Genomic DNA, 25,727 nt, shown 5'->3' with positions numbered 1-25,727 from the left:
TGCAGGACCATGAGAAATTGTACAAGGCAGATAGAAACATTACTGTGTCTTACGTCTCCATTTTATGATTTCTTATCAAGCTCACAAGCAGGTAATCCTGGCTCTCAATTACTTCAGTCCCCTGAATGAAATGCATATAGAATGGCTTTCAAAAGTGCTGGTTTCCTATTGCTCTTCCTCCTCTTCCCAAGACATTAACCATATACAAGACAACGCCAGATTTCACCCCTAACCACCTCTAGTGATGAGTCCTGTACCTTGTGCCCTGGAAACCTCCACCAGGCATTTTACACCTCAGCAAGGAGAACGTTCAAGGCCACTGAAGAAGAACACCTTCCCTTTATGCCATGGTGGGGATTAAACCCTCTACTCACTCCAGCTGTGGCCAGTTCTCAAGAGAAGGAAAGCAAGCCCAAGCCAAGATGATGTAAAGCCTTCTTCATAGTGAGTAGCACCTTGAACACAGCAGTCCACCAGGCAAACAGCTCAGTGCCAGCTTTCACCTCTGCCTCAGGCAGTGCCTGCCTGCCAAGAACCTGCTGGCTTCAGTCTCTTTGACTGAAGGGCATGACTTCATCCTAAAGAACAAAAGCATAGTGACAGTGGCAGGATGTATGTGAAAGGAGGCCCTCCGAGCTGGCACAGACTGGAGAACACTGGCACAGGATTGGCAAAGAGCTCATGGAAGAACAACTGAGTTACACAACTATCATTCAAGATGGTGGGTGCACATGCACCAGAAAATTCCTGTGACATTCTAGCATCACTGCCAATGAACTGGGATGTGAATACCAGAGATACCTGCTAGAAACAGAGCAAACACCAGTCAGAGTGACCCAGCACATCATGCTCAGTATCATGTTTGACCAAAGTACCCACCATCACTTCTAGCCACAGCAGAGTTCTCGTTCCCCAGACACCTCCTTTGTTATGTCCAACTATTCCTATGGCCATGGTGGGATTCAGAAGTAGTCCTGTGCCTGACAGGCTAACTCAAACATGACCTTCAAAGTATTGCTTTGCTCAGGAGATTTTGGCTCCAACCAGCACACTCCTAAATCTTATGTAAGACCTGAGTAGTACAACACATCCAGTGTTAGCATGTATCTGATTAATCTGAACTTTTTCAAGAACAAGAAACACACAGGCACATCTAGGGATGCAGATGTGCCTGAAGATGTTTCAGATGTGGCTTAGTAGCTACCAACAGCTTTATACTCATATGTGATATAGGGAAAGACAAAGTCCTGTAAGCTACTTTTATGTGGCTTCCCTATGCTTACATGACAAGAAACTGGAAAAGTAGTTCATTTTGCACTGCAAAATCTAACAGATGTTGAGTTTACTTCAAGATACTTGGATGCCTTGACCACTTGGAGTTGGAAATGCCTTTCAAGACAAATGGTTGATTAGTCTCCCTTCAAGCAGACAGATGGCCCAAAGCCAGGGTGAAGGGCTGAAAGTTAATGCAGACATGGCGGCTTGCATTGAAGATCAGTGTTAGAAAGGCTTCAAATCTGTAGGCAGAGCAGGACATAGCAGTACCTCCCATGGAAAACACAGTGGAGGAAAAGAAGTCTTTTGAAATCGTTGGCCCAAGATTTAAGGGTTTTCAAAGGAGCATTTACTAAATTAAACAATAGGTTTCTGTTTTGAAATGTCATTTTGGAACTGGGCGTATTGTTTTCTTTAACTGAGTGTGTAACTCAATCAGTGATTCTTTTGTGGCATACTTCAACTTCAGGGAAACCATATTTTTGGAAAAGTTTTAGCCAAATTCTTCAGTCAGGATCTGCTGATTAGCAGATTATGAGGATTGTAGCTGCATCTGTTTACAAATGCATGTGCACGTATGTGCATGCACACCCTGAATATCCATGGGTAATTCTTGTATCACCTTCATCAGTGCATTTCTCCTCCTCCTTTTTCCTGATCCTAAAGAGAGAAGTAACACTCAAACATGTATACCAAATGCAGTCATGTAAAAACCTAAGAGGAGAAATCCAAAAGAAGCAAGTAACTAGCTTGAGAGGTTTGCTTTAAGCTCAAAAGGATCCGAGAATTGCTTTATTTTTTACCTACTCTGAAAGCTCTGCTATCTTTTCCTCTGATTTCAAATATTTAGAACTCACTTCCATTTAAACTACTGTAGTTCAATATGCAGTATATTTGCACATCACTTTAATTTAAACTCAGGTGTGTCAAAGCACTTGATACTAGAGCAAAAGGTGACAGAATGGATAGTGAATGGGCTGTATGAAGACCAGTCTCAGTGTTCAATTCCTCACTGGGGGATGCCAGGAACAAACAAGTGTTGTACACCATCCTATGCTGAATAGAAATCATTTTTCCAGAAATATTTTTTTACTGCTTGAGACTGAGGGCGGCAAGCATCAAATGTTTAACTCCTCCACAGAAAAAAACATAAAGCTTTTGTTCAAACATGATTTCCTGGCATCATTTCCCAGTGGCAGTGAGGCACTGTGATAAGAAAACCATTCAACAATTTTTAAGGTTGAAAGTTTTGCAGAGCTAGCAAATTTCTTCTGAATAATCAGCTATTGATTCAAGTTACCCTGCAAGCATAGTGCTAACTTCTCAGCATTATGATTTCAGTAGGAATCATTTCCAGCCTAAAATTACTGGAGTTGTGCTACATCTTAACATGCTAGCAGACCATACCAAAAGGATAATTTTCTGGAAATAATCAATACACATTACAGTACTTTATGACCCTAGGTAATTTAAAATTATGAAATTCCAAGTGAAAATTATATTTTTTTAGCACAGAATTTGTCTGACTTCCTTTAGGCACTTCTCACAGAAGGAAACAAGACATCTCTGAACACCAAAAATATCTATAAAAGCAGCCTATGTGACTAGTTCAAGATCTAGGTGTTAAAATTTTAAGACTACAAAACTTATTCTTAAATGGCAATAGGGTAATTTTTAGTACACTGCTGTTCCTGCACCATATAACAAAGACTAAAAAAAGAGAAAAACAACATTCTTGTCAATGTATGCAGTGTGTATTTGACAAAAAGCATGACCTTTTTTTTTCATTGTAATTCAATTAAATTCTGTGATTTTACAGTAAGACTTGATACTCATGTCCAACACAGGACATGTTTCTGAAGGGACTACAGCAACACCACCTAACTTCCAATCTCACACAGGGCCTCCTACTAACTGCACTCTGGTCTGCTTGTTCAACTTATTACAACAGTAATGACAATAAAATTGTCATCTCCTTCATATTAGATGAAGCATAAACTTTAAGTATCTACTGTGCAAAGGCATTGTTTGAGCTGCATCTGCAGCCACTCCACATCTCAGGCCTCCCAGGAGCCTGCAGCCTTCTTTTGGAGACATGCTTTGTGGGTTGAAGCTGGTGCAGAACTCAGCATGCCGAGTCCTGCACTTTAGTTGCCAGGCTTTGGAAAAGCTCCAGCAGAATGCCTGGGAGACCTGAATTTGATGAACTCTGTAGTGCTATTATTTACTACCTTAGGTAGGATTTTTATGCACACACACACGTTCACATGCTGGTTCATGCAGAGCTGCAGCCAGCTCAAGGCTGGAGCAATGGCAGAAGAGTCCTGCCAAGGGGCTGGCACTGCCTCCAGAGCAGGTGATGCCCACAGCACAGCTCCTGCCCACTGTAATCCTCCCAGGGACCTGCACGAGGCCAGGAGAGAAATGCTGGGCTCTTCCCCATCCTCTATGGCTCTGCTGTGCTTGTTTCAGGCATTATGATGAATTCAGTGAGAGAATGTTGTGCTTTTTCAAAGCACAGGGAGTAAGCAGGCTCTGAAGACCCAGCCACAGGCTTTCTGTGGGGTGGAATCCCCAGTGGGGACATTTGTGGGTGCTGAAGTGCAGCCAGTGCTGTGGGTGCACAATGCTGTCCAAGCACAGGCACCCACCTCATCGGGCCCCAGTGGTGCCAGTGTGATCTCTGTGGACAGAGAGGAGACGTCAGATGACATTTTCTCTCCACAGCAGAGGGCACAGACTGCAGCACCCAGAACAGGTACAAAAACCTGCCTTCCCCGGCTTCTGCTTCACCATGGCTGATCTAAACAAGGTTTCTAGAAGAGACATCACAGACAGCAGCTGGCAATGGGGATGGGAGGGAAGAGTGCCCTAGAGCCTGGTATCCCCTGGAGTCTACTGGGACCCTGGGCCACATCCACAACTCACTGCTGCTGCAAGTGCCTGAGAACCCATGGAGAGCTGCAGCCTCAGCCTGTCCTATATGGGCCATTTTGCACATCTCCACACAGCTTTGTCCAGAGCTTATTTGCAGGCACTTGGGATTTTATAGTATTGTAAATATTGTCAAAGCTACATGAGCAGTATGGTTCTCATTTCTCATCAGGAGCTTGTGTTTCTTGATGCCAACAACCTGAAGACCTGTTGTGAAGAGATCACACATCACTGTCCTTGGAGTAACTGGTTCACCCTGTGGTTTCCAACCTTGAGCAGAACTCACTTGCCCTAGAGAATGGAGGATCCCACACTGGAGCCCCTGGGAGCAATGTCCACACCTCTGCACCAGCTTGGTGAAGACTGTGTCCACACTCACATGGTTCAGAGCTTTTGCTCTTCCCCATCCAGATTTGTTCCTATTTTGCTCCTGAATGCAGCACAAAGTGTGGCCATACTGGCTGCTTGGGCCAGCAAGAACATGCCAGGTGGCAAACACCATGGCAGGAGTCCACATGTTCCCTGCAACTGGAGCAGACATCTTTGTGACAAAGCCTTGTCTCAGTTCCAGCTTCACTGGCTGCAGGCCAGATCTCTGCTGTTTTCCAGGGACACTGCTCAGCAGCTCCTTAAACAGCACGGTTTCTGCTTGCAACCCTCTTATCCCAGAGAGCTGCTACCTGCCCACGCAGCAGCTGCAGGTCTGCCAGCCTGAACATCACCACTCACTCCCCAGGGCTAAATGAGGGCTGAGAAGTCAATTGTCTTCTTGCCAAGGAAAGACAGGAGGCCCTGACCGCAGCACACCGGGGAGAGCCTGCAGCACCACCCGGCTGGATGCGTTCCACGAGCCAGCACACGCTTGGAGCCTGTCCAGAGCATCACACTGCAGGCTGCCACTGCTCAGCCCTGGGCAGCAGCTCTCCCCACCTGCCACAGACACCTCCTGTTGGATGTAATCATGAAGGAAAATCTGCCTTTCCACCCGAGGGAGTCTCCTCTCTCACTAGGGCACAGAAGGGATGGTGGACTGGAAGGGGAGTGTAGATCTCACATGGTAAAAACAGGCTCTGAAGAATACATTGTCTCTTTACTACAGAAAAATTAAAGCAGGTTTTCACATGTTCAAAAGACAGCAGAAACTCCTCTGCAAAACCCTGCCGATAAGGTATGCAGATGGACTCCATCAATAAACCCTGATGGAGACAACTGATAGCAAAAGACAATCCCTGCCCTGGAGGCAGCAGGGTCAGCACACCCCTTCCCATGTCAGAACACACACAGCCTCTCAAAAGGCAGCCTTTCCCCCAAGAAACCCAATATGTACTCAGGAACTGGGACAACTCCCCAGTCCTTTCATCTGCTGCAGTAACCAAGTAGCTGTGACCTGCCTATCTATCAAGATAATGGGCTCTAAGGTATCTCTATTGTAAGGGATTTATTAAAGACCACAGCAAGCACATTCCTCCCTGCAGGAAAAAATACCTTAAATCTATTGCAAATCCTCCTGGCAAGGACTCTTATTTGAACAGATCAGAGATACAAGTTTGTTCTGGTCTGGACAATGTTTGAGGTTTCTTTTCCAGCTAATGAACAGACTTGTTTATAATGAAAGGACAGAGGCCATCCAGTTTTCTAAACAACCTACTTCATGGTGCTCTGTTTTGCAGCTATGTAGCTATGGCTAAACCACTGCATGGTCTCTGCTTTCTCCTTTATTTTAATCTGAAATATAAGGAAAGTCTCCTACTTAACAAAAAATCTCCAGTCTCTGTAAGAAGGCACAAGAGACAGGGGTCTTCAGCTACATATAATTGAAAGACAAAGGAAACTAGTTTCAAGAACAATTCTCAAACTCAAATGTTTGTGATATGTTTTCTTATCATGCTGGCTCACCTGACAGCATTGCAATCTTACCCTTAAGGAAGAGTTGCTTCTAAACAGAGAGGTTTGTTTCTAAATAAAGGTCAGACAAGAAAAACACAGACAAGCACAGGCCTGGGCTCCTGCCACATGTCCCATCCTGCAAGGCACCAAAACCCCAGGGCAGACCTTACCATGCCTTTGTCCCTCTTTTCCCTCTTTTCCAAGGCTCAAGCGGGCTGCTCCTGGCAGGGGTGTCCCAGTGAACCAGGGTGTGACAGTATGCCCAGCCACACAGACATTTCTAAAAGGAGCAGGTGGAGCAGGCACCAGGGTTGGACTCACCTAAGCACTCCACGCTTGGGTCACCCCAGAAGAGCTCCTGGCACTCCCGGCAGGTCCGGCCTCCGAAGCCCGGCATGCAGTGGCACTGCCCTGTGAACTGTCAAAGCCAAAAAGCAAACCCATCAGCGAGCCCTCAGCAGTTCAGCCCTGCCCCGAGCGGGGGCCGAGCCTCGGGCACAGGGCCGAGCCTCGGGCACAGGCCGCGCCACCTCACCTCGTTGCAGGCCGGCCCGAGGGAGCGTGCGGGGTCGCAGTCGCAGCGCTCGCAGCCGGTGCCGCTGGCCAGGCGCCACGTGTGGGGGGCACAGCGGTCACACGTCTGCCCCACCACGTTCGGGAGGCACCGGCACTGTCCCGTGGCCGCCGCGCAGCGGCAGCTCTCCGAGCCCTCGCAGTCCTCCCGCACTGTGCCCAGGTAGTTGCAGACGCACTCTGTGAGGGAAAGAGCACGGCACCTCCATGTCAGCCTGCCCCCTGCTACCAGACTGCCCTGATTTCACATCTAGTTTATTCTCTGAGTCCACAGAAGTGTGGGCAGATGCTGGCATGTCCCAATGCCAGTGGCCAGGCCTGGCTGACCCAACACTAAATGACATCCAGCACTGCTCAAGAGCCCTCCTTATGCCCCAGCCCTCCTCATTCAACCAGCCCAATCCTCCCTGCTCTCCTCCATTCCTCCTTCTGTAGAACCAAAGCCCAGGTCTGCTCAGCTCTCCTCAGTCAGCTACGGTGGCAGATCTGCTTGAAGTGGTCAACTGGCCAAAAGTGAGCTCACCTGCTCAGTGACTCACCTGTCCTGCTAGGCTGTGCCTGATGCCACAGGAGAGTGGGGTCTGCCTCCCCACCACCCATTACAGCTTCCTGTCCCAGTCCTCATTCTCACTGCCCAACCACACCTGCTGGGAGCTGGTGTAAACAAAAGCCAAACCCTCCCCCCACCACCTTATCTCTGGAGAAGATATAAACAGAGACCAGTATCAAGAGGGTAAGAAGCCCCCCTCCTGCAAAATCCTCCCACCTTTCAGCAAATGTAAATGCTGTCTCTGAACTCCCTCTCAAACACAGAGAGCCAGGAGCCCCACCCAGCTGCAGGGCAGCTGCAGGCAACTCCAGCTGGAAGTAATAAGGTTTTTCCTCCACCCCAAATGCTCCCAGGTAAAAAGCATTTAGCTGTCCACTGCTGCCCCTGACAAGGCTGGTGCTGGGGCTGCAGCTGTGTCTCGCACTCACTTCTGCAGTCCTGCTGCAGGGCGCTCCCATAGTAGCCCTCTCTGCAGAGGTGGCAGTTTTCCCCCTCGGTGTGATAGAGGCACTTCACGCACGCTCCGCTCCTCTTGTCGCAGGCCTCTGGGTCAGTGGTGTCGATGTTGTTGTTGCACTGGCACGGCTGGCAGGCGCCACCGACCTCATCAGGGCTCCCAAAGAAGCCAGACGCACATTCATCACAGCGACTGCCTGTTTGAACAAACAGGCACACTGGGAACGGCCATCACGGCTCCCTGGCACAGCCCCGTCATCAGCAAGGCAATAAAGACCATTACTGGGGGGGCATTAACTGGATCACGTTAAAGAAACAGAGACAGCACTTGGTGAGACCAGGGTAATTTGGTGCAGAGCAGGGATGGTACCACCCAGGGCACCAAGGCATGCTGCTCATCCCCTCGGTTCCAGTGCTGTCCTGTCAACCCTTTGCTCAGCACCAGTCATCCCTCACTGCTGCAGATGAGGTTCATGGTCATGCTGGCACCAGCCACAGAAACCACTCTGCCCTGGCACCTTCCAGGTGAAGCAACCTCCTGCAACAACCCACTGGTGCTGGTCACATCTAACCCACATGAACACATCCTCTCCCTGAAAGGTTCAACCCAACCAGCCACCCCTCCATAGCCCCACCAAATACCTATGTATCCCACACTACAGACACACACGACTTGCAGTGTGACTGGATCCTGGTAACAGCCACTGGCAAACTGGCGTCCACTCTCAGGGCCATCAGGGCAAGGGCATGGCCGGCAGTGGTCACCTGATCCCAGGATGGGGTCTCCATAGTAGCCAGCCTGGCACCTGCACAACAGAGTACACAGCATGCAGGGACTGCAGGCAAACACACTGCAGCCTTGCTGTACATAAGCTCAGATTTTATACCACTGTGAAGAAGCAAAGGGCAGAAACATCCTTATGGCTCTCCCTAACCACTCACACTCCTAGCAGCTGTGTCCACAGACACAAATTTGCCTGGTTTACACCAGCATAGGAGCTGCACACCGAAGGCTGGACATCAGCCCTGCCACTGCAACACCTCTCAGAAGGCTTGCAACGGCTTGCTAAAGGCCTGGGGTCCTGCAGCATGCTCTTGGTCACTTATGCAGACACAAGGCTGTGGGCAGGGAAGAGGGGATCCCCACTCCCATCAATCTCCAGGACCACAAGTGCTTCTCTGACTCCCCGGACCCAGGGACTTTTGCTGTGGCTCAACACCTGCATGAGCACCAGCACCAGAGAGGCACAGCAGAGCTGCTGTGGCCACACTGCTGTGGGGAAGGAGAGGGGCAGGGCAAGGGCACAGGTGCCGTACCTCTCACAGTTGTGCCCGGCTGTGTGGTCCCGGCAGCTGAGGCACTCCCCGGTGTAGGGGTTACAGTCGTCAGCGTGGCCATTGCAGTGGCAGGGCTGGCAGCTGGGGAAGCCCCAGAAGCTGGGCAGGCAGCGGTCGCACTGCCGCCCGTACACCCCGGGGAAGCAGTGGCACTGGCCCGTCTCCACGTCGCAGAAGGCGTTGTAAGAGCCTCGGGCGTGGCACTCGCATGCTGCAAGGAGAGCAGGAGAGAGGCTGAGTTTCCAAGACAAGCCATAACCTCAGGGCCCCAACCACAGCCCAGCCCAGAGCCAAGGGTTTAACATACGTCGGCATCCGCTCGGCCCAAACCCGAAGGTGCCAGGGGCACATCTGTCGCACTGTCTTCCAACAACGTTGGGACGACACTGGCACTGTCCTCCATTGGGGTCACACACCGAACTCAGGGAGCCCTGAGGGTCACACTGGCATGCTGAGCAGAGAAAAACATTGCAGAAAGTGAGCACTGTGGCACAGGACATGAATCCCCTGCCTCATCCCACGCACATGCCTTCCCCATGGAAACTGCTTTGCCTGCAGACACCATCCAGCCCCCAGGCACAGTCTGCCCTACAAGTAGGTGGTTACATACATAAGGCAGTCTCATGCAGTAGTGCAGAAATGCTGAATATTATGTTCTTGCAGACATCTGTCATGGGAGTTTTCACAACACTCCTGCTGTTTTCCAAACACCGGTATCTTTGGAAAGTTTCCCAAGCGCTGTTCGTGACCACGTCTTCGCCCGAGCCTCCCACTGTGAATATGTCCAGTGATTTGCAGTATGGCATGAGAACAAGCTACAAAACAATTTTAGAATGACAAAGTGTCACTACTTATAAATAGCCTCCACAAAAATTGTGAAAATTCAGTATTATCCCAGTTTCTAGCCTTCTTTTTGCTGAAAAGCAAACAGCCAGATGGAATTTGTAAGGTAAATGACAGTATTTCTCTATTTTGGTGGAATACTTCTGGTATCTGACAAATTCTTACCCAATCTACCAAATTCTATCCATTCTAAAGAAGAAGATTAACACTGTCATTGATTTTCATGACCTACATGACACACATGAGCCTCCCCAAAAAAACTAGAGGTCTGTGGACTAGCTGCAGTCCTGCAAAATACCTAAAAGGCATTTTAGCAGAAAAATAGCTCACGTACTTGGAGGAACTTCTGAAGAAACCTATACTGCATTACATTGTTCAGTTGAAATCTGACTTCAGCTGTAAGGAACAACGCTGCAAAATACTACTTTGAATTTACACAGACATATGCCAGGGGAAATGCAAACTTCCAGGCTTTTAAGAGCATCCCTGAAATAAATTCTGCTCACAGAGTCAATGAGTGTGTAGGGGTTCTCAGTCTCTGTGTCCACCGAGGAGTACTGGGGCAGCTCCAGGCGGATGGTGTAGTTCAGCCCCTTCTCGAAGCACACGGGCCGCGGGAGAACAACGTATCTGAAGGAGGAACAGGAAACAGTCCTTACTTCAAAGGCACCATAAAGCATTTCAGGTGCCCCTATAGAGCAATCTAGATAACAGAAAGCAGCCAAGACCTGGCAGAACAAAAGCTGCGACGTGAGAGAGGCAGTTTGCAGGCTTGTGGAAGTCAGAACCGGAAAAGGTTATCAGCAAGGTAAAGAGTCAAACCAGTGTTCACTCACAGGCTGTGCAAACACCTCCCCCTCCCCCTCCACTCAGTGAACAAACCATATCAGAATATGAGAATAAACTTAAAAGCTTTGAGTCTACAGACACACTACTAAATGTGGTTTTTATAACCCACTGGAAATTAATTTTCACCTATTTTCACAGAGGTTACAGAAAACTGAAAATGTGGCATTATTGTACTTCAATTTTTAAATGCTTTATTTTTTCTCTCCTTTTTCCCATCCAGTTATACCAACCTGGATCCAGGTGACAGTGAGACCACTTGATTATCGTCATCAGGAACTGTGTTGCCACACCGACTGCCTGTGGGAATCTTTCCTGGGCGTGTGACACTGATCACAGCTTTTTCCCACTGATCAGGCAACTGGGAAAAAAAAAAGGCTCATCAGTATCAAGTAAGAATCATAAACTCCTGGAAGCATCCAGAGCTCAGGCCAGGAAAAGCGTGAGCACAGACAGGGTGGTCATGGTGCTTCAGGGAGGATGGGGCTACAGCTGCAGCATCAATGGGGCATCTACCAGCTGCAGGTGTGGGCTGAGAGCAAGGAGCAGGTGGCCAGCAGCCCCATCTGCATCATGGCATCACCAGGGGCTTTGGTGACTCCTCTCCCCTCACCTCTGGGTCCTGTATGTGAGTATTCCCTGCAGTTAGTTGCTGCCAACAGGCAAGGAGATGGAGGGATTTTTCTCTTTCATTTCACTCTACGAATTATCAAAGGCAACTGCTTGCAAACCCTTGGCTGCAGGCATTCAACATCCAAGATGGGCAATTTGCTTCCTAAGGTGCACAATGCCCATCTGATCTGGCCAATAACAAATTTATAGTCTAATCTGCCCTGATAGGACTTGTCACTTTTTAATTTGCTCATTAAACAGGTGCTGAAACAATGCAATAGAGAAACAAACTCTAAAGCAAATAGTACTAGAAATAGTCAACATCATTTTGGATTTTGACACATCTCAAACATTTAACTGAGCACCTGTCCTTTCTTTGAGCCCTGATGACACCTTAAAGTGCCAGCTCATGTCAGTTGTGCACCAGGACAGCCAGCACCTGCTGGGAGGCAGCAGTGCCCATACTCACAGACCCACCTGCGGCTCGTAGCGGATCACAACATCATACTCCATGGAGTAGGGGATGTTGTCAATGTGGAATTCCAGGTGTCCCCCCTCAGGGACTCTCACAAATCCTATGCCCGTCCATGACGGCGTGCGGTCTGGCGTGTACTGGCGCTCTATTATGTTCACTCCCTACAAAACAGGGAACAGATATTTCAGTACTGATCCATTAAATCTGCAAGTCCCATAGGAGGACATGAAGTGAGGGGTTCTGCTGATGGATGACTTCTGGACTGCAGCATCCACTGCTGGCATCCCAGACAACACAAATTCTCTTTTAAATCCATACACGTGCACACTACTGCACTTTCACTTAACAACATTACAAATGCAAGAGAGATAAAGCAAAGCAAAACTGCACAACTCTTCATTTATTTCTCTGCTATGGTGCAGAATTAAATTTTAAAACTTGCTATGAGTAACTAATTCACCAGCTATGACATCTCATTCACCATACAGATTTCCACATTGCACTTGTAGCAGTAGGATTTATGGCAGTGGCACATCACTGTTCCATTAACTACCCAAACCTGAATGCCAATTGCACCCTGACTACACCAGGCTGTTTCAAACCAAACCACTGCTCAAAATAGCACTGGAAAAGCAGATCATGGCTTTAATGAGCAGGGTGTCACTAAAGAACAGAAATCCTCATCACTGATAGATATTTCCTAGCCAAATCAACACATGGTCACCGTTTTCAGTCTGAGGTGTCAGGTTTTTTATCTGTTTTTTATATAAAGCAAAGAAGAGGAAAAAGCTAATAGAAAATAGAAACATGGTGCTCAAATTTCCTGTTTCAAATGTATCTGTATCCACAAATAGTTCTCTCCATAGAACAACATCCTGTGCATTCCTAAGGAAGCTGCTTCAGTAGAAAGGGATAAAATGCAAGGAAACGCCTACATATATACGTGTCACTTCAGGATGTCCCCTCATGTATTCTCACACTCTTTGAACAGAGCCTGGCTGTAAGTTATCAGCCTTTGGCTTTGCACAAAGATCAGAGCTCCCCAGAAAGGATGGCAGGCAGGATGTGAGCAAGGGCATGCAGCTGTAGGAGCACAGGGGCTTGGCCCTGCCTGCCAATCCCTGCAACTCCGTGCCACTGCATTTTGTCTTGTGTTGGCCCCTATCTGGGAATTCAGAGTTTTATTCTATCATCAGATCTGTGAGAAGCTTTTCAATATTGGTGTTTTTAAAAATTGTTTGTTCTCAAGGTTTCAAAAGGCAAACCAGCAGCACATTCCCCTTGCTGTTTGGCAGGCTGGATTTTGGTGTTGGGCTTCTCCATCCCTGAGCCTTGGAAGGGCCTCAGGTACCACCTCTCCAGCTGGGCAGACACAAATGCACCAAAAACCCTGCACCAGCTCATGTGCCCTCTGCTGTGGCACAATTTCTGCTCTGTGCTGCCTTCCCTTTCTGCAGTTATATGAGAGGAAAAACTCCTCTGCCTTGGCTGAAACTGCAGAGTGGCTGCATTTTGCTCAAAAGAAATAAATTAGGGCACCAAATGCCCTGATTGTAGGCAGGCAAAGATCTGTTGGTTTAGAGAAACCATTATTTCCATCTCCCTGTCTCCTTGCTGGAGGCAAAAGTGATGGGTATAATTGCCTAGCTGCTGTTAATGAATTGAAAGCAAGGCTGTGTGATGGGCAACAGAAAGAGCCAGAGACCCTATTGTACCATGCCAGCAGGCAGAACAAGCTAGAGGCAACCTCACTTACAAAAATAGTTTTCTGGACAACCAATATGGTTTTAGTCATTAATAATATATGTAACTGATGTACAGAAACTATAAAAACTGTGGCAATGTGCTTAAATGTGTGCTTTGTTCACTCACACTGAAGTGGCACCAAAGAGAAGAGCCAGTGTCTATGTGCCACCTCTCTTGAGATAAGAGGAGAAGTGGATGTGATGGGGTACAGAGAGGGATGGTGACAGAAAACTAACTGTACAGTCATGATCAATAAAAAGGTTTAAAAAGAAAAATTACAATTCCTCCCCCCTCAATTACTCCATTATTTATTGATAATAAGATTGAAAAGCTACAGGTTAGTAGTTTTCTGATGCATTTCAGTTTTGTGTTTTCCACATTTTAATTGCAAAATAAGCAGAATATAAAAGACACTTCCAAGAGGCAAGTGGTGAAACAACTTTTCCACAGCCCTCCAGACACTCCAGCCCACTGAAACTGCTACTCACAGGGCCCAAGTTGGCTTCCTCTGCCTCGTAGATGTAATGATCCAGTGAAATGAAGTAATAGCCAGGCTCCACCTGGTTGCACTGACGTCCAAACATGTGGGGCCGGCATTCGCATTGGCCAGATTCACTTGAGCAGCTAGAATGGAAGAGCAATGAATTTACAACAGATCTTGGCTATGCTGAGACAGCGATGGAGCTATGGCATTTTAAATGACACAGGAGGAGAAGCACTTCTGAACACAGCACACAGGAGAGGCTCTTGGGCTCTGCACTACTAACATGGCAGCACAGTCGCAAGTAGACCTGGCTCAACCCAACTATCACTCTCCAAAACAACATCCAGGCTCAGGCTGGAAGCAAGCACAGACCACGAACATTTCCAGTAGGCAGTTTGCAAATAGTTTCCTCTGTTTGGATGGCAAGAGAATTTTATGCTATGGATGCAGTGATTCCCTGGGACACAGGAGTTCTGGGAGCTTTACTTGCTACCAGACACAGCCAACAGGCACATCTGCCCTGAAGCCGAGGGCAGGCTTGGGCTCCAAGCTTGCAAGCCACAGAGGCAGTGCATCTGTTTGTATGGTCTCAGGCAGAGCAGGAACATGCACGCCCCAGGATGCTGAGCTGCTCTCACTTGCTGCAAAGCATCCAGACAGGTCACCATCAGCATCTACACAGGGAGGAAAACCATCCCTGGCTGCTCTAGAGTAGGACAGACACAACCAGTGACATGGGGCAGTCAGGGCCATCCCCTGACTGAAGGTCTGTCCAGAGTGACACATACATTTCCCCTTCTTTCACAATGAGACATTTTCTTTACTCTATACAGCTCTATCCCCAAACTGCCTTTGGCTGTTTTATTGTCCCTAGAGAGTCTGTCCTGTATCATAAAGAACCCTTGAGAACATCGTAATTTTGCACACACACAATCGCACTTCTTAAAAGGAAGGTTTTTTGGTCCACCAAAATACGCCTCTTTCTTTAAATTTGAGTGGGATTTAAAAACGTTTTCTAAAGGTAAATGCCTCTGGTTTCCATGAACAATCTCCAGACTCCTCAAGCCTCCAGACAAAGAGTAATTTTTAACTTAAACTGTTTTTTTGAAGTTGCAGAGATTCTCTTAAATGTTCACTTTGAGATGCCAAAAGTGCCATAGCTGTCCCAGAAGAGGAGCTGGGAAGCTTCCCCTTTGGGGAGGCAATAAGTCCACCACCTGGGTTACACCACAGGGATGAATTTTGGGTGAGGCACAGCATCCCACACCCTGACAGGGAGCCAGAAAGCAGCAATTCAGCAGGTGAGGAGAGGAGTACAGGAGGAGGGGAGCACAGCTCCCCCTTCCCAATGAGAGTGAGAGAGCAAAGCCAGGAGCCAGAGCTGGGCTCTGCGGTGCTCCTGCGGCTGGACGCGAGCACAGCTGCTGCCTGCCCCTGCCAGGATGCTGCACCTCCCCTCCCCACATGGTTTTGCAATCTCCAGGCTCAGTGCATGGGAAACAGGCTGGGCTGTTACCCCAAAGCCCTGGAAGCAGCTGTGCTGGGGGAGCTGCTCTGAGCTGTGTGGTGTAACCCATCTGTGCGCAGGCAGCGAGCACGGGGGAGTAAATAATCCCTAAGATCCACACTGCTGTCTGCCAAGGGCTAATGATTCACTCGGGAGCAGACAGGAGACACGGCCCATGGGGCATTCCCACGGCAATCCCTGATGCAGATGGGTGTCTGGAGGCTGTGATGACCTATGGGAGACACACCAAGATGATCCCACACTCCCCCAGGGTGGTCCCATGGGCTTCAGTGGGAAACAGCTCTCTGACCCCCTTGGGAAACTTCCATGGCTTTAGACAAAAGCATGACATTTCAAAGGGTTTGTGGAAGGAAGGGGAGAGGGGGAAAAAAAAAGGCAAAAGAACATGCTGCTGTTAACAAGCCAGGAGTTGGGTACACACCTAGCACACAGAGAACTGCTCTGGTCAGAGGAGCAGTCTGGCTACCCAGCACCCCACTGACAGGGCAACTAAGCCATGACTTTCCATGCTGATACTGATGGATGCATATTCAAAACTTACAATTTTCTCTAAAAAATGTCCATCTCCCCAGTGGGCACATTCAGGTCCACATCCTACTCCATGCAGCACCACTGGGGCAATGGAGCAGTGCTGTGCAGCTAGTGTGCTTCCCTTAGCACCAGTGGGCAGATAGATTGGCCAAAGGGTGATTTGGGAGCAAAGCAAGACCAGCATGTCCATGTCACTGTCCATGTCTATGTCATGCCTGAGTCCTGCTTTCACCCTGTAAGAGCAAAGCTTTGACATGGACCATGGGTCCATAACCCTGGGTTACAGCCAAGGCAGAGCTTAATCCACACCTGGTTCTTACCCTGGTTGACAAAGGCAGAGCTACACCAAAAAACAGTTTTACATGTTCACTTGCATCAGTGGCATCCACAGAGATTGCTCAGCACAGAAAAGACATGGATGCCCCTGCCACCCTTGCTGCAATCAAGATCTACCACCTCCTGAAGCAGAAAGATGGCTATCAAACATCCTGTCCCAGAGCCCATTGAGCCCTGGATGCTGTGGTTACAAAAACATGAAGCTGGGTGAAGTGGGTGATCACAGGAGAGTGACTGGGCAGAGACTCACTTGTTGTTCAGCGCTCCGCCCGGGTCGCAGTCGCACGGCCGGCATCCGTCCATGTCATTGCTCAGGCCCCAGTGCTCGGGCTGCAGGAGCAAACATCACCAGCACTGTCACCTGGGGCTGAATTAGCTCCATCTAACCCAAAGGAACATTTTTAAACACTCAGCCCAAGCTGTCCCAGACTGCCCCACCACCCATGGATCCTGCTCCCCTGGTTGTGGGTCTACCCCCACAAGCACCAACAGCCCTTCCCTACCTGCTCTTCTCCCACCTTGCTGACCATTTCAAGGGCAAGAGAGCCACACATGGGGCAGTGGATATTTGTGTAGGGCACTGCCCTTGCAGGGCTGCTACTCTGCAACTTGCTTGCTGGATAGACAGACAGACAGACAGACTTGTTTGGTTTTTCCATGCAGTTCACTGCTAGGTAAGAGTTTCTCAGTGTTTGTACAAACACATCCAGTTATCTGACAGCATGTTTCTATAACACTCCAGCATGCATAAACACTACATGGAAATGTATGTGTGTGAAATAATCCCTGCCTAAAATAATGGCCTGTTTAGAAAGCAATTTTTTTGGTAACACTCTTTCCCTGACCATTTTGTCTTTCACCCTGTCAAGGACTTCAGCAGAACTGCCCTAGATCCCACATTTTCAGAGCTACCACAGGTATCCTAATGTCTCACTTCTTATAGTCCCAGGAATTAGACTGGATGCTCCGGTCTGCCTTGACATGCATCCCAGCTCCCCAAAACACAGCACACTTCACGGCTCCTGACATCTCAAGGTGCCCTCTACACCCTAAATGCCAGGCATGGGCTAGTAGGCAGTCAGAGACAGAGGCCAGCACCTTGCTCCATGCTTCCCACACTCCAGCCCCCTCACACCAGTGTCTCCTGATTGATTTTAGAGTGAACTACTTGCCAGACATTGATTGCACTGCTTTCCTGTCACCAGACGCTTACAATAGCAGTTTCCTGTCTCCGGATCACAAGGATTGCCCCCGGGGTGGGTACCCAGAGGATTACAGGCACAAGCTACATGGAAATACAAATAGGCAGGTCAAAAGCAGGACTGGAGTTGTATTTTAGACAGTGCTCAACTTCAATATATACATTAAATTTTCCCCTGAATTCCCCATTACAGAAATTAATTTCATTCTTTGCCCACCACCCATCCCAGTAAAACCTCCCTGGCCTAAAGACTCATAATTGAAAAGAAATAAGGAGGATTATGCTATTTCCACTGAATACACCAGAAGGATCAAATGGCAAACTGCATTTTAAGGGCTGGTGGACTCCAAGCTACACCAAATCTAGAGTAATGTTTTTCCTTTAGGCAAAACATGAAAAAAAGGAGAAAAAAAAATCCATCCCACAAACCAACTTCTCCTGGCACTAACAGACCCTCAAAGAGCTTTTGATCACACATAAAGGAGCATATGTTTTTACTCACACTGACAGCCCGCTGGGTCATCAGCACTCAGGCCATAGAAACCTTCTTTGCAGAGGTCACAACGCTCCCCCTCAACAAATAATTTACAACGGCACTGTCCGGCAATGAGGCCGGTGGAGAAATCAGTGTAGCGGTCACAGATCCCACCATTCTGGGAGCCAGCTGGGTCACAGTTACAAGCTAAGAAGGAAGCACCACACATGTGTTATTACTGCTACAAAATGAAAGGCCAAGTCTCACACTGAATTACTGAAATTCAGCTGCTGTGTAGAAAGACTGTCGCTCTTGCAAGTATTAGACATGACGTGGGCTGGACACACAAGGACCAGGTAAATTCCCAGATTCTCAAAGAGAAAACAAAACCCAGCCAGGCTCCCTCAAGACCTCCAAGACAGCCACTTGGAGGCTTCCTCAGGGATCCCAAGGCCCACCTGGGATTTCCTCAGGGATCCCAAGACCATTCCCACCCTGCGGAGTGGGGCTGCACTTACGCTCGCAGACGTCGGGGTCCCGCAGGTCTCTCTCGGGGTGCTGGAAGTAGAAGGGCTTGCACTGCTCGCAGTTGCGGCCCACGGTGTTGTGCTGGCAGTCATCACACACTCCCCCACTGGTGTTCCCTGTTGTCATGTACACTGCCATGTCAAAGTGGCACTGGCTGGAGTGGCCATTGCAGTTGCACTCTGTGACAAAGACAGAAAGCAGAGTAAGAGTTCTGCAGGAAGTGCAGCTCTGCAGAAAAGACACACCAGTCAATCAAAGAACATGAAGGATTTTACACACAAATAACAAACAGCCTGTAACGCTCACTGCACCCAGCTCTGCATTTTACTCCAACTCACTTTTGCATGCGTTACTATTGCGACCTTCAGCAGGGCGCCAGGGTAAGTCATGGTAGAAATCCATACACTGCTCACAGTTTAATCCTTTGGTATTATGTCTGCACATGCAGTGACCATGAACCTGTAATTCAAAAAAAAAAGGAGGGGAAAAAAAGAATGAAAAAAGAGTTGGTTATAAATGAAAAATTAAAAAAAAAAATTCTACAATTAATGCAAAATAAAGCTAGCACATAATGGACATATACTTTTGGAGACTTTAATCCATGTAACTGCATTTAGAAAAGGCATAAAGGGCCAAAGGTATGTCCTTCACCTGCCCAAGTGTCCTCATACAAATTTGTCCTTCTTTCCTTACTGGAACTAGTGCCAGAATAAATGCTTTCAGAAATAAACAAGGAGAGCACAGTTCCGCCCCAATAATCACAGAAGCCTCTTGGAACCAAAAGTTAGCTGTTTATTAGCTGTTAATTAGCTATTAACATGCATCTATTTACATGAGCAGGTCACTAGCCCAGTGCCCTCTTTCCAGCCTGCCTTGGTTCTCAGAGCAAAGATAACAGCCAGTTTGGATGGCATTTATCCATCAGCCCCAGGCTTTGCCTTTGCCTTGTGAACAGAACAAGCACCAAGCAGACCAAGAGTGGTTGTGTGACAGCTGCTGCCACAGACCACTGGCACTACCAGCACTGTAGCCACAATGCTGAAGGCAAAGCCTGAGTGGAGACACTCATCCAAACACAGGGCAGTGGAGCATGCCTGGCTCGACGGCATCCTGCAGCCCTGGACAACCCACAACCCCATCCCACATCTCCAACCAGTTAATAACTCACCCATTAACAGGGTGCTATTTTGGCTTGTCATGCAAAAAGCATGGGGAAAAGCAGACCCCAGAAGGGATGTGGCACTTGTGCAGCAGCATATCATGGAGGCAATCAGGGTTTTCCTTCAGGGCCTGTGTTTATTAGGGCTACAAACTCGACTTCTCAGCTGGTAATGACTAATACAAACACAGGTTATGTTTGATTCACAAGTGTTTCAGCCTTTGATGCCTCTATTCCACTTCAATTTTAAGGTAACCAAGTCAACCCACACATCAGTCTCTGACCTAATAAGGTTACACTCCCTTTCTTCATTCCTACCTTTCAGTTTCATCAGCTCTGTAACACAATCAGAAAAGGAATGTTAAAACAATTATCACCTAATCTGAGATATGTGTTTGGTTAATACCAATAATGACAGATGTGTTTGCCACAGAGGAATAATCATAACAGCTTTGCTGTTTGAAAACCAAGCATGCAGAGGTGAGGGACAGAGTGTCATCTTTACATTTGTGTTCAAATCACTTAAAAGAGGCAGAGACAAGAAGAGTGTGAATATTTACCATTCCTTCCACCTCCTCGTCCAAGCCCTCCACGGGCGCGCACTCGCTGGCGTGCCCGTAGCAGAAGCAGTTCCCGCGGACCACCATGTCGTAGATGGCATAGTAGTACTTCTCTCGGATCTCCATCCTGGAGTCCAAGAGGTTGTCTCCCAGAGTGTGCAGCTTGACAAATTTGACTCTCAGGTTTGTGATCTTCAATAGGTCTGCAGGGGACACACACAAAATACCTAACCAGCAAGCTCGTTTTGGAATTATTTACAGATAATATTTTGAATGGGAGGAAGCCAGGAGTGACTTCCTAAGCATGCTTCCTATGGGCAGATTAGATCAGATTTGATTTCAGCACCTACATATCACTTCACACTCCCCAAATTAAAAAAAAAAAAAAAAAGAAATTACATTATTTTACTACAGGTTGATAACTGTATGTCAGTTTAAACATAATTTAAAATAGTCTATTTTATTATAAACATGCACAGGCACATACACAAACATTAAAGGCAAGGAGAAAAGCATTGCCTAAAATACACTGGTTCTTTGGGGTTTTAAAATATAAGATGGTAAGGACTTGATATCAAGAAACTGCTGCCAAAAGGACCAAGAGCCATTAGAGTTAGGAGACTTTTGGAAAAAGTTTAAACTGGAAACAAAGGCAAATAATTCTTCTTTTGTACACACCCAACTTTCCTAGGAAATGTAATTAGTTACATTTTGTGGAAAGAAATAACACCCCATCAATGACCAAATACAAAGAATTTCTTGAGGGATAATCCACGGGAATACAATATTGCAGTAATTAATACCATCCACATGTCTCCTTTGATATTGTGAATCCTATGTAATTTCTTATAGCCTTGAACTAGGCTTGACAAAGCACTTCAAGCCCATGAAAGCAGTTTCTCCTTTAAAATGCTGAGTAAAAAAAAAAACCAACATTAAACTCATAGCAACGAGCAGACACTCCTCTACTTCACATATTTCCTTTTGCTCCAGGTAGCTTTACACTGAAGGACATGAACCCTCATGAGAATGCATATTAAATTCAGAGGTCAGGATAAGGCCAGCACTGCATTTCCCTCAGGCCAAACATCCCACAAGCTTTCTCTTAAAGCCACACTGAGCAACAGATCTCTCATGCATTGCCATGACCATGCATGAACACTACAGCAAGTTGTGGTTTTATGAGCACATCTGAGTGGTCCAGCCATGCAGTGCTACCATGGCCAACTGTTCCAAAGTCATGACTTTGTTTTGAAAAATAAAACATGACCTCATTGATTTTAGCTAGAAATGCATAATGAAATAAGCACCTTTGTAGCTCTCTTCATTTGCTTTCTGAATACTCTACAATTATAGGATCACATTCCAAGGTTTCTCTTGGCAACTGCATGTATTTTGGGGAAAGGGGGTCTTTAATGAAAATAAATCCCTGATCAATTAAGAAAAAGAAGTGTGCAAGAGCAATCTCTTGCATTCACAACACTGGTCTTTATTTCCCCACACATCACTGCCTGAGTCAGGAAAAGGAGCCATACACAGAGATATGCATATGACTTCAGAATTGCTCTTGGGGATAATGCATGACTTAGTGGATTACTGGTTTTCCTAAACAAGTAAGTGCTGAAATGCTCTCAAATCAGCCTGAAAGGCAACTGCATACATACTCTGAATCCTTGGACTGTATGGATCTTCAATTCGAAAAGCAGGATCTAGAACACGATATATTACCTGGAGGAAAAATCAAACAATGAAAGATTCAGCTTCAAAAACAACAGAATCTGAATTTGCAAGGAAAAAGTCTAACAACAAACATATTAGAAAAACTGTCTCTGACCTCTCCCTCTGTTGAAGGTTCAATGTCAGAGTATCGGGAATCACAGATTATATCATCCACTTTCTTCATGGGTCCAGTTGAAATCCCAGGAAAGGAGCTCTCACAGTCATATGCAAAATACCTGTAAACGTGCCAAGTCTGTCCAAAGTCAGATGATCTTTCAATCAACATTGCAGCAGGACGGAATGTCTAACGGTAAGAAAAACAAGAGATTTCATTTGGTTAATTATTATTTGCATTTACATTAAATCCTAGTAGTGTGAGCAATCCACATGTCTGGATTTTAATCTCTCTCCCTGCACCAACTATTTCCCATATGTGGAAATATCGGAAATACTTTTCTGGTGATATTCCACTTTCTTCCCAGAGGCAGATACAGGAAATAACACTCCTCAAACCATAGACTACTACCCATCTTCAAAAGATGGCACCCAGTGGCCAAGTGCTTAAACACATTTAAACAAGAAAACTTGTAAGTTTTTTTTATTCCAAACCCTTTCTGAAAAGTGGGGGTGGAAGTAGGGCTCTACAGAGACAAAAATTTTTTTCCCCACAGCTTGTGGAAAGCAGCAGAGCCTTCTTCCTAGCTGTACCTCTTCACTTGATCTTTTACAAAGGACCTAATGGGCCTCCTCTCCTACTGTAGGGAGCAGGAGGCCACTGCTTCCCATCCAGCTCTGACACCCAGAAGTTACTGCTGAGCAGGTACCTCTGAAGCTCAGAGAAGCCCCAGCATTTCCTCTTTGCCTGACCACATGAGGCAAAATGCAGCATCTCTGATGTCCAGTGCCAGCTGTCCTCTGTGCTGCCTTAAGAAAACATCCCTTATGGAGATGGAGAGGTTCAGCTTCATCCACTCACGGTGCATTTGATTCCCCCCATCCCCAGTGACCTTTCTCCAGCTGGCCTTGCCCAGACCCTGGCAGGATGCATTCACTTCACCAAACCAGTGTCCTTCTTACCTACATGTATCCAACTCTAGAACAACAAACTAATAAACTTTTGATAAGATTTTTAATCCCTCCTACCTAAATAAAATCATGTTTTCATTTTTGTGCTGCCTTTCAAAAACCAGATATTTATTTAACCCTAGCTTGTACCTACCAAGAAATGCCAACAATCTCTTCCTTAGTTTTATGTATTCAGTGGGGACCTCCCAGAGCCAAGCACAAAAGCATTTCAGTCACAGCTGGAAAGAAATTTTGTCTCTGCTTCCTGGCTGAAAATATCACCCAACTTAGAAACTAGTATCTCACCCAACAAAAAAATTTAGCAACCCAGAAATAAGGCAGCTCAACTGTCTACCACACAAAGGCCACAAGGCATCATTAAAACTATCTTTCCACTGCAGTCTTCCTCCTGACAGCAGAACAAGCTCCAGCACTGGGGTACAATGGCTGCAGTGACAGGGGTTTTTTGGGGGTCCCTCACTGCTGGCTGCAGTAGAAATGACCACCTTCCACCACCTTAAGTCACAGGGAGAAACCCTTGTTGATGCCACAGGAAAGAGGAACCAGCTGTCCTAGAAAGCTAATGCATAAAAATGAAGAGATTAATTTGTCCACATGGGAAGAACATTTAGGATGTACGGGACATAAGCTACCATTCCAAGACATCTGTTTGTAAAAAAACAAAGACACTTTGTGTACAGATGTTCCTTCTTCCTGAAGACCTTTCTATTTGCCAAATGAAAACTGACACCATGGCCAACTTTTTTCAGGAAAAAAACCCTTGCTACTATATGACTTAGCTAACAACTTCTAGAACATAACCACCAAAGACACACCAACACAAAACCCAGCTTCAGCAAGACTCCTTCTGCAGCCTCACTGGAGCTCAAACACAAATCAGAACCCAGCCTTTCTGCATGACTTCAGCACTGGTTAATGGTTGGCAGCTCTGAAAAATTCAGGCCAAACAGCTCAGACAAAGCCCAAATCCAAAATATCAAATAGATGTGAAGGACTATGAGACCTCTCATTTCCTCATGTTTTAGGGTTCAGGGTAAGACTGTGGCTTCCTTACCTTGAAGGTCATAATGAGATGAGTGAAATGAAACTCAGCCTCCAGGTCCAGCTGGATAGTCACGTTTTCCAAACCTGCAGGGGCAGAGAAAAGAAGGTGTTCAGCTAACAAGGACACCTGCCAGTCTCTACATGAAGAGCTTTTGCCAAAGCTCTTCACTCTGTTGGCATGAGACTATTTTCTTTAGCACTTGGTTCTGTAGTGGAAAAGGAATATGATGGTTTAGTGTGTGCCTGAGGTAGAGGGGGAGACACCAAGAACCTGCTGGAGAGTAACACGTGGGATTCCTGCGCGTGATCAGCACCGAATGCGCTACACCCAGAGCGTGAGCCCGCAGTGCTACTTGAGACAGAGGCATGGCTGGGACCACCACAAGCTGGGTCCTGGCACCAAAGCCCCAGTCCAGCTGGGGATGCTGAGCCCAGATGTGTGTGGTGGCTGCAGGCTGTTCTCCCCCACCCCAGCCTCTCTGGCAGCAGCAGCAGCACAAGCTTCTGCAGCCCTAACACCCCCAGTCTCACTGATGCCTGGTTGGGGCCATTCCCCACCATTTTTCACTCACTCTGGACTCTCCTGTCCACAAGAACAGCTCCTTTAGAACCTAGTTTTGAGACACTCCTAAAGCAACTATCACAGCCCTGCTTTGCAGTCCCAAAGGTTAAGAAAATGGTGAGAGGAAAAATGTTTTCCAAACTGCTGTATGACTACCTGTGGTTAAGGACTCTACACAGAAAGGAAGAAAAACAGCCAGAAATATTATTTTGCCTTGTGAAAAGAGCTCTCGAAGCAGCTGGATACTAATTATACTGTAGTTGGAAATAAAATATAAAATCAAGATTTACAGAGAGGAGAAAGGGTAAGAAATGAAAATAATAAAACAATAAGGCACTTAAATTTTTGACCAGCTGTAACCTTCTGTGAAGCATGCAGCAATGGTCCCTTATGCTGAATGCCTGAAAACATGAATTGGACAGAAAGAATCATTTGTTTTTTATTGTTGAAGGACATTTTCATGACCTTATGAGCTAAGAAACTTTTTTGTGTGAATGCTGCCAAGTCTGTTGCAAAAAACATGAATTATCTGGAATGCTGGAAGAGAACCGCTGGCTGCAAGCAGTTGATCTAAATGGTTAAAAAGGATTTAGTGAAAACCTTTCTTTAACAGGCAGCAAAACTGTTACAAATATTACTTTTTTTTTCTCATATACAATAAGGCAGCTGCTGCCAATGAATTTGCAGAAATCCCACCCTGTCCAGCTGGCTTTAAGGTTTCAGGGTAGGACTGCTGTTTGAGAAACCCTTGCTGCCTTGTTTTGTGTATGAAAGCATTCCAAAAGCATAACCAGAAAAGTAAAACAGGCGGAAGAAGGATTAAAAGAAAAAAACCAAAAACCCCACCAAACTAATAAGAAATTTTTGTTTTTAACGAGTTGGCTTGTTTCCACAGTTCATTTTATTGCTTGGCAAATGGTACAGAAATTCAGGGAGCTCAGGAGGGAGAAGGCAGCTTGTAGGGTAAGAGATATCCCTG

The 25,727-nt window shown here is 46.8% G+C and overlaps 1 protein-coding gene across 1 annotated transcript in view; it reads right to left on the bottom strand.

Moving 5' to 3' along the window:
- Positions 1 to 25,727, bottom strand: part of LAMB1 (laminin subunit beta 1) — a 43,007-nt gene that overhangs the window by 12,940 nt on the left and 4,340 nt on the right. Inside the window, exons 4-23 of the mRNA XM_054631031.2 lie at positions 24,197 to 24,270; positions 22,172 to 22,360; positions 22,002 to 22,065; positions 20,338 to 20,540; positions 18,957 to 19,077; positions 18,609 to 18,797; positions 18,118 to 18,297; positions 17,587 to 17,699; positions 16,665 to 16,744; positions 14,024 to 14,159; positions 11,792 to 11,950; positions 10,936 to 11,063; positions 10,363 to 10,486; positions 9,624 to 9,828; positions 9,321 to 9,464; positions 8,993 to 9,224; positions 8,318 to 8,481; positions 7,648 to 7,872; positions 6,632 to 6,849; positions 6,418 to 6,514 (exon numbers count right to left, since the gene is read on the bottom strand). Coding sequence (XP_054487006.2) covers positions 6,418 to 6,514; positions 6,632 to 6,849; positions 7,648 to 7,872; positions 8,318 to 8,481; positions 8,993 to 9,224; positions 9,321 to 9,464; positions 9,624 to 9,828; positions 10,363 to 10,486; positions 10,936 to 11,063; positions 11,792 to 11,950; positions 14,024 to 14,159; positions 16,665 to 16,744; positions 17,587 to 17,699; positions 18,118 to 18,297; positions 18,609 to 18,797; positions 18,957 to 19,077; positions 20,338 to 20,540; positions 22,002 to 22,065; positions 22,172 to 22,360; positions 24,197 to 24,270 — 3,045 coding nt within the window. The remainder of the gene's footprint in view (positions 1 to 6,417; positions 6,515 to 6,631; positions 6,850 to 7,647; positions 7,873 to 8,317; positions 8,482 to 8,992; positions 9,225 to 9,320; positions 9,465 to 9,623; positions 9,829 to 10,362; positions 10,487 to 10,935; positions 11,064 to 11,791; positions 11,951 to 14,023; positions 14,160 to 16,664; positions 16,745 to 17,586; positions 17,700 to 18,117; positions 18,298 to 18,608; positions 18,798 to 18,956; positions 19,078 to 20,337; positions 20,541 to 22,001; positions 22,066 to 22,171; positions 22,361 to 24,196; positions 24,271 to 25,727) is intronic.

The sequence above is a fragment of the Agelaius phoeniceus genome, chromosome 5 (genome assembly GCF_051311805.1).
Source record: "Agelaius phoeniceus isolate bAgePho1 chromosome 5, bAgePho1.hap1, whole genome shotgun sequence".
Classification (NCBI taxonomy): Eukaryota; Metazoa; Chordata; class Aves; order Passeriformes; family Icteridae; genus Agelaius; species Agelaius phoeniceus.
The sequence above is the reverse complement of the archived record's forward strand: the minus strand, read 5'-3'. Positions and strand labels throughout refer to the sequence as shown.